This window comes from Chlorocebus sabaeus, chromosome 13 (genome assembly GCF_047675955.1).
Source record: "Chlorocebus sabaeus isolate Y175 chromosome 13, mChlSab1.0.hap1, whole genome shotgun sequence".
Taxonomy (NCBI): Eukaryota; Metazoa; Chordata; class Mammalia; order Primates; family Cercopithecidae; genus Chlorocebus; species Chlorocebus sabaeus.
The window spans coordinates 41,580,651-41,598,630 of NC_132916.1; the positions used below are offsets into that span (position 1 = coordinate 41,580,651).

General features: G+C 36.8%; 1 protein-coding gene across 3 annotated transcripts in view; it reads right to left on the minus strand.

The window, feature by feature from the left end:
* The window catches only part of ROS1 (ROS proto-oncogene 1, receptor tyrosine kinase), a 148,630-nt gene extending 132,787 nt beyond the window's left edge, over window positions 1-15,843 (minus strand). For 2 of the 3 annotated variants that reach the window (XM_038000982.2, XM_038000981.2), the window contains exons 1-4: window positions 15,432-15,843; window positions 8,548-8,592; window positions 6,345-6,404; window positions 4,602-4,628 (exon numbers count right to left, since the gene is read on the minus strand). In XM_038000982.2, the coding sequence (XP_037856910.2) occupies window positions 4,602-4,628; window positions 6,345-6,404; window positions 8,548-8,592; window positions 15,432-15,554 (255 nt within the window). In that variant the 5' untranslated portion in view covers window positions 15,555-15,843. The remainder of the gene's footprint in view (window positions 1-4,601; window positions 4,629-6,344; window positions 6,405-8,547; window positions 8,593-15,431) is intronic. The other variant, XM_038000980.2, reaches the window with a different exon arrangement.
* Between the last annotated feature and the right edge of the window lie 2,137 nt (window positions 15,844-17,980).

The window sequence follows — 17,980 nt, forward strand, 5'->3', positions numbered from 1 at the left end:
TTTAGAACATTTTCATTGTCCCCAAAAGAAACTCCTTTTCTGTGATGTGCTCTTATATGTACAATGATATTCTATTCTACTGTTTCATTTTGTTTAATGCGACTCTTGGTTGGCTGAATTGATTTGATGACCTTCTAATGTGGCACATCATATAGTTTGAAAAAACACTGAGCTTAGCAGTACAATTATCTGCTTGCCATCTTGGTCAATGTTTTAATGAGCTTAAAACCTAAAACTTTAGAGTAAAATGATGTTTAGGGATTAACTACTCATTTTATATATCCCAGTCTTCCTTGGAAAATTAAAAGTTGACTATAAATTTGTATAGTAGCTGAACATTTTAATGAATATCTTTATACCAATGTTGAGTTTTAAAATCGATGAAAACGTAATGATATTTACATTTTATCTCATAAATGAAAAATACAGTACATAACTTGATGACTGAAACACAAATTTCCTGCAACTCTTAACAGATGCATTAACATCAGCTACAAAACACACACACACACACATACTTGCAGAAAAGGCACATATTGTAAAACCACAACACAATCATGATCAATCTCCCTGCTGTCTTTCAATATGTAACTACAATACCTAGGACAACATGGTATAGTTTCTCATAGTAATAGCAGAAAGCAGGCACAATACATTTGCCCTAAAAAGAAGAACTATAACTTGCAAATATGAACAGTTCAACGTTTGATTTGCACACTGAAAGGAAGGGTGCCTGATAAACCCAGGTTTGCTTAGTTAAGGATTAATTTAAATACCTTAGTTTGGGTTTGGAATTATTTAATTTCAATGTTTAGTATACGTTTCACATCCTGTTTACATATTTTAGTGAAGCATTCAACATATTTATTAACTGCAGAGAATAAACAAACCAATTTACAGAAAAATTATTATATAATATGAGGGGTTTTTTTCCATAAAAGAAAACTAAGGAGAAGAGGGGAGATGTATTTGGAAATACAGATTATTTTGAAATATAGCTAGTCCTGACAATCAAGGGAATTGTGGTCCTGTTTTTTCTGACATGTTCAGGGGAAATAGATAATAAAATTCCCATCCTTCTGGGAGTTTAAAAGTTATCTCAAGTGGAGATAAAGCTAACAACTACGTTTCCTTCTCTCTCTCTCTCTCTCTCTCTCTCTCTCTCTCTCCTCCCCTCCTTTCACCTCCTTTCACCCCTCCCTGAACCATGGTGGCAATTCAATATTGGACTTCAAATAAAGTTATCCACTGTTTCTCAAGCTTCAGTTGCCTGGAGAGAATCTAAAGATGGTTGGATTTAAGGAATTTACAGAATTTGAGCCTGAAGCCCCTGGATGGGACATTGATGTGGAACATTCCACGTTACTGAGCTGCCATTTCCACAGTGGAGGCCAAGTTTACTCTTCCCAGGGGCTACCTCAGCTAGCTCTCTCTGTTCCCATCCACATTCCCATCTTCCTCATCGTAGTCAGCCCATCTTTATTGCCTCTCTGGCTCCACCCTTGGTTTCCCAGACTGGCACATAGGCTGCCAGTGCCCTTTCCAGCTTCTGTAACACAAGGAAGCCTCCCCCACTGCCCTCCATATGAATTGAGGCATTGTTCCCTTAAAAATTATTCATTCATTCATTCAGAATATTTGAACAATTGGCCTTTTCCATGCCAAGCATGGTTGTGGAGTCTAAGAATACGACAGTAAGCAAGAAAGTTAAATTCCCCGCCTTATAGGACTTCCCTTAGAAGGAGGTAGATAATAACTGAGTGACAAATTTTTAACAAGAAAAAATAATTCTGATAATGAAAATTGCTAGGAAGAAAATAAGTCAAAGCCACAGGTATAGCTAGGTGGAGAAGGAGACTTTATTAGGGTGATCCAAGCCAAGACTTCAGTCATCAGGAGGAGCTGGGCTTGCAGAGATCTGGGCAAAAGCAGAAGCAACAACAGTATGAATACTTTGAGGCAGGAATGTGTCTTCTATGTCAAGGGAAAGGGCAGTGTGGCAAGCACAGAGACCAAGGGGAGAATGTGAGATGAAGTCAAGACAGGCAGGCAGTGGAGCTGGTAGACCTTTGTAGTTTGTAATTCTTTCCAAAGAGCAGTAAAAAGCCATTGAAATGTTTCAGGTACAATAAGACCAATTGGCTATAATAAGATCTATTTTGACTATTGTATATTATATATATAAATATATATATATTCTATTGTTTCATTCTATATATAGCTACATAGCCAAAGGCCAAGATGCGATGATAAGATCTAATTTGCATTTTAAATTATCAGAGATAAGCCATCTCACTAGCTATCATCATTTTCCAAGTTCTGTTTCACTGAGCTATCACTTTCAAGATTATTCCTTCCAACAAATACGAATTGCAAAAATGACAACCTTCCTATGTTCAAACACCAATGAGTAAGGAGTCTGATTTCCTAAAGGTGTGGACAACTGAGGTGACAGAAACAAAGATAGATAGATAGATAGATAGATAGATAGATAGATAGATAGATAGGATGGATAGATGATAGACTGATAGATACATGATAGATAGATATAGATAGATATACATATAGCACATATTCCTGTTCAGTTCTACTTTAAGTGAAACATTTTAAAGTGTAAAACAGCAAAGTATAAAGAGAAAGAATAGTTATACAAGTTATAACACTGAGAGGAAAGATTTATACTATATAAGCACAGAAAACTGAGCAGCATAATGATTAACAAAGAATTAGCACACTACAAATCTAATCCTGGGTTTCTTTGATGCTTTAAAGGCTCTCTCTCCCTGATTTTCCTGACACTGGCACATTTATCCTAGGGACTATTCTTTGGGGTAATTTTGCTTTCATCACATAAAAAGATTCGCAGGCAATTTTTTTTTTCTGTCAATCAGGAGAGACCTTTAATTGTCTCTTTACATATGGGTGATTTGTCTCCTCTATTTTCTCTCTTCTTACCCAACCCTCACCTCCACCCACTCCCAAGAAAAATTGCTCAGATGTGATTTTTATAACCAACCAGTAACAACTGAGAAAACATGCCAATTTAATTTTTTGTTTGTATTTTTGTTCTCTATTAAGAGGGAATTTTTCTGTTTTACTAATGAACGATAATTTATACTCCTTCCCCAGGCTGTGGTTACCAGTTTCAAGGATATTTAAAAAGAATACAACATAGGTTTTAAAGTTTTTTTCTTTAAGGAACAGTCGTGCTATGTTTCCCAGGATGCTCTCAAGGTCCTGACCTCCAGCAACCCTCCTACTTCAGCCTCCCAAATAGCTGGGACTACAGGTGCACACCACCATACCCAGCGAACATAGGTTTTAAACTCATAAATAATGTAGCTTCTTCATATCACCTATTGTCAAATAACCTTATTTTGAAGGGATGAAATACAGGACAGATAAGCTCAGCTGACGACTAAGTAGGAAACATCAAAACGTCAAGGTCTCTTTGAAAAAGAGAAAATCAAGTGCAGCAGAGGTTGCTTAGAGGACCATAAGTACACCTGGGCAGGGCAATGTGAGACATCGCTTACGATTGGGAGAAGGGGTAGGGAGAAGCTATGTTGCAAAATGTTGGCAAAGGATTTTGTTGCATAAGAAAGAAAATTGCGGCCAAGCCTGGGGGCTCATGCCTGTAATCCCAGCACTTTGGGAGGCTGAGGCAGGTGGATCACTTGAAATCAGGAGTTTAAGACCAGCCTGGCCAACATGATGAAACCCCATCTCTACTAAAAATACAAAATTAGCCAGTTATGGTGGCGCGTGCCTGTAGCCCCAGCTACTCGGAAGGCTGAGGCAGGAAAATAACTTAAACCAGGGAGGCAGAGGTTGCAGTGAGCCAAGAATGCACCACTGCACTCCACCCTGGGTGACAGTGTGAGACTGTGGGAAGAAAGAAAGAAAAGAAAGAGAGAGAGAAAGGAGGGAGAAAGAGTGGGAGAAAGCAAGAAAGAAAGCAATAGAGCAAGAAAGAGAGAAAGAAAGAAAGAAAGAAAGAAAGAAAGAAAGAAAGAAAGAAAGAAAGAAAGAAAGAAAGAGAAAGAAAGAAAAGAAAGAGAGAGAGAGAAAGAGAGAAAGAAAGAGAGAGAGAGAGAAAGAAAGAAAAGAAAGAAAAAAAGAAAGAAAGAAAGAAAGAAAGAAAGTTGCAATTAAAGCATTCTCTTTTCATGTCCTATATTTAATGATAGAGCACTATACATTGTGGGGAAGAAAACGGAGTCAGCAGAGATATCTCTGAATGTGCCTCTTCCTTCTCTCCCCTCCATTACCCCAACTCCAACTCTGCCCAGAGTCCAGGGATTATAACCTCCCAAACCAGATTACAGTAATATACATATATACATATGGTGAATGTGTGTATATGTACCTAGGAACATATATATTATATACACGCACATAGACACATAAAACAGTAAATATTTGTGCCAAAATTGAATTTTACAGTCATTTGTATACTCAGAATAATAACACTTCCACGAAGAATGTCTCAGTGCACTGAGAATACCTTAGATTTCTTCACTCCTGTTTTAAAAACTTTTTGGAGACCAGAGATAAAGACATGTGGCTTAATGACATCTTTTTAGTGATTGCCAACTCACCTCACAAATGGTGGCATAAGTATCATTCTGCATAGAAAAACAAAAAAGACTACTTATAATCTCGAAAGTTGTAAATAATTTTAGTGATACTGAGCTGTACATTCATTTCAAATTAATTTATTGCCCCACCATTGATAAACAACCAAAAAGCCAACAAAAACAAAGGAGCCCAGAGCAGGACCTCCCATCTAGGCAGGACACTGTATAAACAGCTCTAAAAATTAAGCTGTTTGCATCACTGGAAAAACAGGAGAATATGATGTCCACCAGAAAAATCTCAGCAGGCTGAGGTAATCCGTGGTGGACCAAGTAAGAGAGTGAAGGAGTATTTGCAAATGCCAAAGGTAAACAGAACAGGAAATGAAACCATCAGTAGCTCTTGCTAGCAAAGGACAGCAGATTCCTCTGCCTGTGCTGGCCCCTGCAGCAGCCACACGGCCTCCTGGATTGTTTCCCAGCAACAAATGGTGCTTCCCATTCATTCCTTCAGCAAATGTTGACTGAGCAGCTGCTATATGCCCCACACTATATTCAGTGAGATAACAATCTAAAAAAGACGGAGAGCATCCTGCCCCAACAGAGCTTACATGTTGGGATAAAAGATATAAACACACAATAGACAAATTATTTGTCTGAGTTGCAATTTCTGAGAAATATTTAATAGCTACTACGTCCAGCTAGCATATGCTGTACCTTTTGGTAACTTCCATTCTGTGAGGCACTCAGTCACAAATGTGAGAGTGGGCACAGGTAACTGCTATAAGAGAAGTTTGCAAGGACACACTATATAAGAAAAACTATGAATATGCTCTAAAAACTATGCATATAAAAAGAGGTTAAAGCATTATTTAAATCTCATGTTGTAATTTAACTCATTAATAGAAAACGGCATTAGGATTCCCCAGCATTACCACAATTCTTATTGATTTAACAACCCTGACATGAACAATCTGAACAAGGGAACCCACTTTTAAAAGGCAAAATTCTTAATCATGTGATCGGAGTAGTTACAACACGACAGGCTCTATCTTTAGAAGAAAGATTCTCTCATTATCCTAAAATGGATGAGGAATGTAAAGTACCAAGGGGTTAGGTACCTTAAATTACACACTGAGTGGCAAAAGCCAGGCTACATAATAAAATGAAAAATAAAGTATCTGGGGATGTATTTCCTACATAAAGTGGAATAAACCAGATGTTTGTGGCGCTGAATTAGATACCTACCATATTTTCTACATAGAAACTTTGAACATGACCTATGACCCTGGTATCCAAAATGTGGTCTGGGAACCACCAGCATTTCAACACTTGGGAGCTTGTTACAAGCACAGCATCTCAGGGCCCACCCAAGACCTACTGAATCAGAATCAGCATTTTAATAAGATCCCAGATAATTGCACATTAAAATTTGAGAAGCATAGGCCTAGGAAATTTAACAAATACCGAACATTCCACTACAAGACATTTATAGTTTTGGAGCAATTGAGCATTCCTGGGTTCTGTGATTTGCAATAACCTTCCATGACCTCTAGTTGCATTAAAAATGTTAATCTCAATCTCTTTTCCATTACTGTGTATTATCCAGGCTATCAGTTTTTCAGTTTTGTTTTGTTTTGTTTTGTTTTGTCTTGGGGTCAAGCAAACTAGTTGAAAGCCAATGGAAATGCAAATGGGAATTCTCTTACACAACTTTCCTCTTGAAAGAAACACCAGTATCAAAATAGAAACCTAATTAATACTTACACACTTTAAAGCACAGTTTTTCTGATCTACAGAGTTCCAAAAGTGACATCCTTGGATGCACTGCAGGAGACAATAACAGACAATGGTGAGTGATTGAAGAGATGGGACTTTTTCTTGTTACCTGAAAGTACAATGTAGTAACAAAAAGCATCACCCTGTGTTTTCGAAATAGAAATCTACCAAGAAACCTGAGGCCTCCAAAGGATCTGGGATTTTGGGATTCCAAACAGAGCTGTTGTATCTACAGGTAGAACAAGGCTTGTGGCTCACTGCAGAGCAGCAGAGTTGCTGAGTGGAGTTAAGCCTGGCATGGGCAGGCCTGGAAACCAGAGAACAGCCAACCTTCAGGGAAGACACTGTACACTGGGTAGCTGTCAAAGGTAAAGCCCAGGACAATGTGGCATTGAGTATATCCTGGGTCCTTAAGGTGTCCTCACATATCAAGCAAAACTCAAAACTGGAGATTCAACCAGATGGTAGCATGTCAAAACCTAAATAGGTAGACAGTCTGGGGAGTAAGCTGCCTACTAGCAGCTTTCACCCCATAGCTGCCCTGAAAACCTTGAGTTGCCCTGACCTGCTATTGGACAGATTTGACACATTTTTTCTTACCTTACTTGATTCAGCTGTGCCTGTCTTGACCATTCCTTCCACAGGCCACGGTGGCACCTGGATTCCTTTTTCTTCCTGCTCAGTCTCCTTTGCCATCTCTTTTTGCCTCTCTCCACCCCTTTGGTGTTTGTGTTCTATCCTCAGCTTTTTCTCCCCTCACTCTTCTAGTTCTCCTGGAGCGAGTTCATCGCCTACCTCAGCTTCAAGTGATCTCGATGTTGATATCCCCCAAACTTCTAACTGCAGCTGAGGCTCCTTCCTGAGCCCCAGACCCAGATATCCACTGGTTCATTAGATGTCTCCATTTAAGTTCCTACAAGCACTTCAAATTCATCATGTGGAATTCAATTCCTCACTTTCCACCTTTAAATTTGCTCTTTCTCCTGTGTTTCCCATTAACATGCTACATTCTCCTGAGTTGTCCAAGCCAGGAACCAGGGTGTCTTCTTCTCTCACCCCACTCTCCCCTCTCATGGAAAACCCATCACCAAGTCCTATTGACTTATCTGGTCATTAACTAAAATCCATCTGGGTTCATCACTCACTGCCTCAGTTTTCTGCTTTGCCATTTACCACTTGCCAAAAACCTTAGGGGGGACCCCTCTTGTTCCCACATTTGGAGTGACTTTTTAAAAAAAAAAAACCTGGTCACACTCTTCTCTTACCTAAAATTCTATATGTCTCTCCATCACCTTGTGAGTTAAGACTAACTTAGCAAGCATGGCAGACAAAGCCCTTCATGATCTGGCTCCATGTAACTTGGCAATTGGTCTTCCACCTCCCTACCCTCTATACATGTACCCCATTTTCCAAGCAAGCTGAAATACTCAGTTTCCTTCACAACTTAGGCTACTTAACACCTTTGTGACACAAACGGCTTTCTTGACACAAAGGGCCTTCTCTGATCAATATGCCTTTTCCCCTCTAGTCCATCTGGAAAACGCTTCCTCTTTCTAGTTTTAGTTTGAAGGCTTTGCAGGCAAGTGAGGTGCCTTTTACTCTTGTGTATTCTCTTTTCACTCCTCACCCACACCATAATTCTGGTTCTGATGATGCTGCCTGGCCATAATTTTATGCATATGTCTATCTCTCTGGTTTCAAGTATGTATCTCAAAAAGGTTGAGAGTCCTTTTAAACAGAGGCCCTGTTTCTTTCATTGTTAAATTTCTAGTTCCTGGCACAGTGCCTTGTGCATACTTATACCTTAAGTCACTAAACACTTGGTAAACAAATGAATACATGTGCAGAACAGTAATAAAACCATACAACGTAACTGTTAGAAGAAATATTAGAGATGATCTCAAATAACACATAATAAAACTAAATCTCAGAAAAATTAAGTCATTTGTCCAAAGCCACACAGTTATATAGAGACAAAATCATGCACTTGGATTGGTCCTGTGCTGTTTCCACTTCCACACACTTCATTTTTATATAAATTCAGACTTCTCATTATTTTCAATTGGTCTTCTTCCAGCAAGGATAAATGAGATTTTACTTAGCAATTCTTACTGTGATAAAACTTGATCATTGTCCCTTCATTATCAACACAAACATTGTAAAAGTCTTGACAATTGAAGAAATTACTTACCAGTTCACTCAGATTATGTGGTGTGCCAAGGTCAAGCTGCTGGCCCTGAAATGAAGGAGGAGGTAGTAAACACCAGCTATCAGTACTGGGTTCCGTGTAACTAACACACATTTTTTAAAAGCTTCCTGAAATAATGTTCTCCTCAGCATTTTGTAACGTAAAGTAAGGAGCCAAATGTTTTAAAGGCATTAAATTCATCACTACCAGACAAATTATAGATATAACGCAAATTATAGATACAATGTCTAAGAACTTTGCAGGAACTACAAAGGTGGGAGTAAGAGTGTGGCTATAGAGAGACAGTCTCACGCAGAATTAAATAATCCTGTGGCATTGGTCAGTTAATCTAGTCAAAGGACTCCTAGGTTAGTGATGAATTGTGTTCAGACTTTTCCTTTTTAAAATTAAGAGCAGGGAGAAAATGCAAATTGGTATATAGTAAAACATAAGATCACTCTTTTATCCCTCACATACAAATTTTAAGAACTTTTTTTTTTTAGATTTTTTTTTTAATACTTTAAGTTCTAGGGTGAATGTGCATAGAACTTTTTTATACTGGAGGAAAACAAAAGAAATGGGAACTAAGGACAAAGATCTATAAATTGCTCATTATCTCTCTGGTCATAATTTGAATAGAGTCCTTCATAAACAAGACAGTTTATAAAGGATGGCAATACTGGGCCATCACATAATCAGGTAAGTACCCACATAGTGTTCCGTGCTTGGTAGAGAGAAGAGAGCTGCATTCTGTCACTGAGCTCACCGAGCTCACCGAGCATGCTCCTCCTTTCTATCCATTTGGCTCTTCACTCCATCCTCAGCACCTAGAACACTGCCTGATAGAAATAGGTGTTCAATAAATACTGATATGCTAAAGGAGTAAATCCATTAATTCCAAGTGGTTTCCCACATAAGGAAGCTTCAGAAGTCCCTTGAAAACATTATCCGATGGCTTAATATTGTGTAGGTTGACTTGAAAAGTAATCAGACTCAAGAACCAAAGAACAAATGTTGCCTATTTTTTTCTTAAATTTGAAGCATGAGTGAGGATTCCTTTAAACTCCATTCCCTAACTGATTATATTTGTAGGTAAAGAAGAAGGATGATTATTTGCTTTTGTTTTTAGATAATAAACATTTAGATAGTAAGAATTCTATCTGTTGATGAATTTTGCAACCAAGTGCTTAACAGTACTTTGTTTTCATGATTTTGTTCAAAAGGTGGTTGAATCACAATCAAATAAAAATCAGGTGAGAGACAATGAGTTCAAAACTGAATCTTTTCCTACCCCTTCAGATATGCATCTTAGCTCATAAAAGCAAAAGGGTGGATGCTGGGTAGTTTTTGTCTTCCATTTTAAACAGTAGGAGAGCAGAGATATTTCCTGATGATCATAGTCACATTGTAGCAGTAGTGAGTCCTTCCGATGGCTCTTCTCAGGAGGAAATTTAACGGGCTAAGTGAGACCATCAAGTGGTCTTGCGCAAGGTAGCCCTACAGTCAGGTCTAAGAGTTTCTGATAAGGCAGATTTTGTCAACACTCTTCCTTAATCTCCACTCATTCTCCATTCTTCTCCTCACAATTACAATAGCTAACATTTATTGAAGTATTGCTGTGTTCCAGGCACTCTTACAGGTGTTTTACACTAAATCTGATTGAATCATCTCAGCAACCCTATAAGGTAGGTGCTATAATTAACCTCATTTTACAGCTGAGGCACAGGGAAGTTTAGTAAATTACCTGGATTAGGATTTGAAGGGGGCAGAGTGATTGCCTCCAGAACCTGTGCTCTTAACCAGATGCCTTCCATAATCTCCACCAAATCACATTTTTCATTTTGAACATTAGGATCCCCGCTGGTTTACCTTAGCTCCAACTGCTCCAATTATCTGCTTCCAAGAGTCAAATTCAGTCCCAGATCTCAAGTTTTCTTAACCTAATACCTACTTCTTGAGATAAGCTTTCCTATTCTGCCCACCTCAGCCAGAACTAATTTCATTCTGTACTTCCTTTCCTAATAAACGGAACAGAGCAGAATGATCTGTATTTTAATTTCACATGATATTTGCTCCCAGTGTGATATTCTGAAAGTTGCCTGTGCCATCTAAACTTAGTGGTCGCATCCAGGACATAAGTAGGATAATACTTAATTCATAAGCTTCTGTGAAGATTCAGTTAAATGCATTAATGATTATAGTGCAGTGCAGGCACTTAGAAATGTATTAGTAGTATTATGTCCCAACTTGCTATTAACAGCCTTTTGCATACATATCTTTGGTTAGTTATGCAATAATATTTTCAGAAAAATTTGATATATTTGATAATTTGAAAATTGAAAGAGAGGTATATTTTCTCTTTCAATTTTGACATTTAATAACCCATTCTTTTCTAGAAATTTATCCATTTACATCCAAACAACAATTCATGAAAATGGCAGTTTACGCATACTTTTTCCAACTATAAATGTTTTTATCTTTGCCAATTTGATAGAAGAAAAATTGATAATTTGCTTTTATTCTGCAATTCTGTGGTTGCTGTGAGGTTGCATACCCTATCACATGCTTTTCAGTCATTTATTATATATATGTATGTATGTATGTCCAATATCTTTGGGAGTACAAGTTACATAGATAAATTGTATAGTGGTGAAGTCTGAGATCTTAGTGCACCTGTCACCCAAGTAGTATACATTGTACCCAACATGTAGTTTTTCATCCCTCACTCCTCTCCTTCCCTCCCTCTCCTGAGTCTCCAAAGTCCATTATACCAGTCTGTATGCTTTTGTGTACCCATAGCTTAGCTACCACTTATAAGTGAGAATATACTGTATTCAGTTTTCTATTCCTGGCCTAATAATGGCCTCCACAGAATAATGGCCTCCAGCTCCATCCAAGTTGCTGCAAAGACATTATTTCATTCCTTTTTATGGCTGAGTAGTATTCCATGGTGTGTATATATCACATTTTTTATCCACTCATTGGTTGATGGAAACTTATACTTCTTTTTTGAAGTGGCTGTTTATATTCTAAATTCATCTTACGTGCTTTTATGTGTATCAGGGAAAACATTATTTATCATGTATAATACTTTTTTCCACTTTTTGGCTTTGCGGTTATTGTATTCTGTTGTCATAACAGTTTAAGTTTGAAAGTAGTCAAATTTATTGATAATTTCTTTTTAGGGAGTCTAAATTTTTTAATTAGGCTTTTTAAGGCATTTCCACTTCAAGATTACAGAAACAGTCACCCCTAATTTCTTCTAATATTTTTATGAGGTAAACTCTTGCTTTGTTTTGTTTCTGTTTGTATTTAAGTAAACCTTTGTTTTTGTTTTTTAGAAACAGAGTCACCCAGGCTGGAACACAGTGGTATGATCACAACTGACTATAGCCTCGACCTCCTGGCTCAATCAATCCTCCCACCTCAGCCTCCTGAATAGCTGGGACTACAGGTGCACGCCACCAAGCCCAGCTGATTTTTGTATTTGTTGTAGAGATGGGAGTCTCACCATGTTGCCCAGGTGGTCTCAACTCCTGGGCTGAAGGGATCTGTCCACTTCAGCCTCCCATAGTCCTGGAATTACAGGCATGAGCTGTCGCACTCAATCAAAAGTCATACCCTTTTACAAAATATATCCTGAAATTTATTTGAATCTGGCAGTTATGTAGTAATTTTTTATTCTAAATGGATAGCAACTCATTGCTTTGAATTATCATCTTTATCATATTTTACATTCCTTTATGTACATGGTTTTCTTTTGTTGTATTCTGTTTTACTCACAGGTTTATTCCTGTATCAATAAAAACTATGTTAATTTGTGAATATCTTATAAAATGTCGGAATTATGATCTTATTATATTCTTTTGTTTTAATGTTATATATTGATATACAAGACAAGTTTTCATGTCTGTACATTAATTTTTTAAAAATCTTCCAAATCCTATTATTTCTACTAGTCTTTAAGTTGATTTTCAGTTTATTTCTTTGGAACTTGAGATACAAATCAGAAATAAACATATTATCATCACCCTCTAATATTATAAAAACATGTCATGCTTGTAATAGCCTTTAACTCTCTAGTGATAGAAACCTTGATACCTCAATATTTGATAACTTACTTTAGGGTATTGATTACATAATTTACTTCTTTTTTATTCCCAATTGCATCCACCACAGAGCTGAATATACATAGACACCTAGGAAAGTGTATTGAATGGATTCCATTCAATAAATTGATATTGAATGAAATTTATCGAATGGAATTGATACTCCTGAGCCATTCTCAATGTTAGTTCCTCAGTTGTTGCGATTTGTTAATTCAAAAGAAAAGGGGGGTTGTGATGTAATTCAGGAATGGAAAACCAAACATCGTATGCTCTCACTGATAAGTGGGAGCTAAGCTATGAGAACACAAAGGCATAAGAACGATACAATGGGCTTTGCGGACTAAGGGGAAAGAGTGGGAGCGGGGTGAGGGATAAAAGACTACAAATATGGTGCAGTCTATACATGGCTGATGGGTGCACCAAAATCTCACAGATCACCACTAAAGAAATTACTCATGTAACCAATTACCACCTGTTCCCCCAATAACTTATGGAAACATTAAAAAAGGGTTTTGTTGCTAAAGAAGATGGGAAAATTATGATTAAACAAAGACTTTAATATGTTATTGTGGCCTGTGAATCTACAAAAAGAGGGCATAGCAAAATACACTTCCACAAATTATTCAACCATGAATTCTTTTTTGTTTCTCATAAAAGATCTCACAATACTAGTGTTCTGAAGAGCATTAATTATTTGTTGTTTTCTGCAGCACATGGCATCTAGAATTAAAAAAAACTTTTCAGTTAATACTTTCAACTAGTACATGCAGATCTCTGTTAACATAAGCTAAAATTAATGTAAAATACCAATGCTCAAGCATAGAACTACGCTTTGTGCATTTTGGCCTGCAACTCTTTAACATTTTTTTTTAGACAAAACATTCTTGTGTGTGTGTGTGTGTGTGTGTTTGTGTGTGTGTGTGTGTGTGTGTTTAAGAAAACATGTCTCAATATCAAGAATCACCCAAAAAATTATAGATGACCTTCAGAGTAAATACCCATGTTTTTAAAAATGACGCAGAAAATATAATAAACTTGAGCACTTTGTATATCCTCTCCCGTGAACCATGGTTACATTCAATTGTACATTCACTTCACTTTTGTCCCTCCAGGCCTTATGTCGGAACGTGTAGTACTTTCACTGGTCAAATTGGCAGACCGTGTCTCTCTTGCTGTTGCCACACATCAGCTGTGCCTTTCTCTGTAGGTGGTGAACGGAAGGCAACTCAACAAAGGAACAAACTGTCTATTCCTACTGCCAAACCCTGAAAGCAAGGAGCCCACACAAAAAGATAAGAATAAATAAAACTACAGTAAAATAAAATGGAGACTGCAATATTGGAAACAACTAAAATCAGTTTCAGTAGCAGAGACATTAAAAACAAATTATGGTGGTACATTCATATAATGGAATACTCTAAAGATATTAAAGTTTCTGTTTCTAAAAACATTTTAGGGTCTAGGGGAAAACTCACAATATAATGTAATGAAAAAGCTGGATGCATAACTGCGTGTAAATTATAGATATATATGTACATATATATATGAGGAAAAATACTAAGAGAAAATTCAATCAAAAGGTTACTAGGGGTGGAATTATAAGGTTTTTATTCTTCTCTAGTTCTTTATCTTATAAATATTTTATTTAAATGTATATTCTTATTATAATTAGAAAAAAATTAAAATCTTTTTTAGAAAAGAAAACATTTAGTTTTCCATTTAGTAGTTGAAATATTTAGTAGTTCCATTCTTCCATTTTTACGTTTGGGTTACAAATATAAAAAACTAAAGCATGCAATTCTATATTAAAAGCAATGAAGTCTTTGGCAAAGATTTATATAAAATACTAAACTTTTTAAAAAATGCTACTAACCATGGTAAGCCTAAGTAGTGTTTTAAACTACAGTTTAAATCAAAAGCGTATAAGCACAAGTTTCTTTTTTAATCTGTCACAGAATTCTACCTCCAACACTTTAGCATAATATAATGAGTACTATATTTAGTACTTGTATTATGTTTAAAAGTGTGGCTATAGATAGGGGCATATGTAAACTATTATGATATATTATTTGTCTTTAGACACGAAGAGTGCATTTCTCTCTGTCTATAGAGTATTTGGTTTTTAAAGTTAATTCAGTAACTGTTTCAAACACAACTAAATTACAACTGAAGAGATGGTACAATAGTTAGAGAAGGGATGACACCCAGAAATGAGAATGAAAGCATAAATTTCCATGTAAAAAACTCACTAACTAAAATTATAAATGCACAAACAGAAATAAATAAATGTACAAATAAGTATGGCTTTAAAATATAATATTATTTTACATGGCATCTGTATCTGCTTCCTTTTTCATCCAGCTTCCTACACAGCTGGAATTAGCAGGCATTATCCTGTGGCCAAACCTATTTCATGTTTCAAGACAACTATTAATGACTTTGTAATAAATGAGTTTAAATAGAAATTTTCAAGTGTATAAAATTGGCAAAATTGATTCAATTTAAACTTCCTTTACCCAATCCTCTAGCCCAAAAAATATATGACCAGGTACCCTAAAGAAATAAAGTAGCCTGCTTTATCTTCTGCAATTATAAGTGCTGCTAACTTATTTAAGAAAAATTAATCTATCTTGCCTTGTTGCCACCACTTCTCATAAGAAAACTCCTCATAAAGAGAAAACAATTATATCAGTTATAACAAGCTGAATTCTACATGTTCCAGTTCCTGCAAAGACAAATATTAGATTGTGAGACTTACCAGATTAGTTACAGACTTACCAGATTAGTTACACACGACTTTAGGCAGCTATTTAAAACTGTACACTGCACCACAGAAATCCATAGGCAGCCAAGAGTTGCAAAATTGACAAGTTTCAGAATAAGACAGTAAATGTTCTTCATCACTTCACCAATGGCAGATTTTTAGATGGCCGGTCTTCTAATTTTCTCCATTTTGCTGTATGAATTATTTGGGCTTCATCACTTCGATTGGAGGAGTAGCTGATGGATTTTGTTTTGTTTTGCTGTACTAGGATATATTTGCCTTTTGAAATAACATTTAGCCTTTTTAGTTTAGACCTTTGAATCCTTGAAAGCTTGTAACAGTTCCATAAGAGTTATTTCATAATAGCTTCCTTTTACTCCCATAAAGAAAGTCACCCACTGATTAAAAGTTAGTTCTTAGAAGAGCACTTCACATGGAAATTAAACAAAGAAAACGAATTGTATTTCAGCAAGGGTGTGACACATCCATAGTCTGAAACTGGAACATTTCAGTGGGTCGTCCACCACGTTACTTCTCTGAGCTCTTTTCAGCTCTGCAGGGAATTGGGTTTTGACCACGTATGCTTTAGCAAACAGTAGCACTACTATAATAAAGAATTATTGAAAAAATAGAGGCACCCAAATCAAGCAATGCAACTGAAAGAGAAAACAGAACTCAGAAGCCAAATACATATTTTTAAATTTAAGAGCAAACAAAGCTGAAATTAATAGAAAAATAGCCTGGGAGTGAGTTAAAAACAAGGAAGTTTGTTAGAGCACTCTCAGAACTTTACTACATATTAACTAAAATACTGCCTTATCAGGTCTATTGACAAAGCTGAAACTAGTTACCAGAAACCTAAGATATGTTCAAGTGTCTGCCTTGAGAAGGAAACATTGTACAAGATTTCTTTCTTTCCTTCCTTCCTTCTTTCCTTCTTTCTTTCTTCCTTTCGAGTCTCCCTCTGTCGCCCAGGCTAGAGTGCAGTGGCGTGATCACGGCTCACTGCAACCCCTGCCTCCCAGGTTCAAGTGATTCTCCTGCCTCAGCCTCCAAGTAGCTGGGACTACCAGGCACACGCCACCACGTCAAGCTAAGTTTTGTATTTTTAGTAGAGACGAGGTTTCACCATGTTGGCCAGAATAGTCTCTATCTCTTAATCTCGTGATCCGCCCACCTCTGCCTCCCAAAGTGCTGCGATTACAGGCGTGAGTCACCGCAGTACACCAGGCCAACCTCCTTGTTTGCTTAAATAAATTATACTAAATGTAACTTAAACTTTTCTTAATGATATAAGGTTCTCATTATGAGTAACACATGCATGAGATTTTGTTTTGAGCTGAACGTCTTTTTGATTGGATTTTTGTTTGTTTTAATTTTTATGGGTACAGAGTAGGTGCATGTATTTATGGGGCACAGGAGATGTTCTGAAACATCCATGTGCGATGTGAAATGAGCACATCATGAAGAATGGGGTGTCCATCCCCTCAAGCATTTATCCACTGAGTTGCAAACAATCCAAGTATGCTCTAAGTCATTTTAATATGTACAGTTATTATTGACTATAGTCACCCGTTGTGCTATCAAATAGTAGGTCTTATTTACTCTTTCTGCATTTTTTGTACCCATTAACTGTCCCCATCTCCCATTCCCCACCCCACCTACCACTACCCTTCCCAGCCTCTGGCAACCATCCTTATACTCTCTTTGCCCATGAATTCAATTGTTTTGATTTTTAGATCCCACAAAAAAGTGAAAACATGCAATGTTTGCCTTTCGGTGCCTAGCTCAATTCACTTCACGTAATATCTGCAGTTCCATCCATGTTGTTGGAAATGACTGAATATGGCTGAGTAGTTCTCCGTTGTGTATATGTACTACATTTTCTTTATCCATTCATCTATTGATGCACACTTAGGTTGCTTCCAAATCTTAGCTATTGTAAACAGTGCTGCAATAAACATTGGCATGCAGGTATTTCTTTGATATACTGATTTTCTTTCTTTTAGGCATATACCCAGCAGTAGAATTGCTAGATCATACGGTAGCTTAATTTTTAGTTTTCTGAGGAACCTCCAAACTGTTCTCCATAGTGGTTGTATTAATTTACATTCCCATCAAAAGTGTACAAGGGTTTCCTTTTCTCCACATCGCCACCAGCATTTGTTATAGCCTGTCTTTTGGATATAAGCCACTTTAACTGGGTAAGATGATATCCCATTGTAGTTTTGATTTGCATTTTCTGATGATTAATGATGTTAAACGCTTTTCATATGCCTGTTTGTCATTCGTATGTCTTCTTTTGAGAAATGTCTATTCAAATCTTTTGCCTATCCTTTGATTGGATCATTAGATTTTTTCCTATAGAGTTGGTTGATCTCCTTATTTATTCTGGTTATTAATCCCTTGTCTGGTGGGTAGTTTGCAAATATTTTCTCCCATTCTGTGGATTTTCTCTTTACTTTGTTAATTGTATCCTTTGCTGTACAGAAGATTTTTAACTTGATGTGATCTCGTCTGTCCATTTTTGCTTTGGTTGCCTGTGCTTGTTGGGTACTGCTCA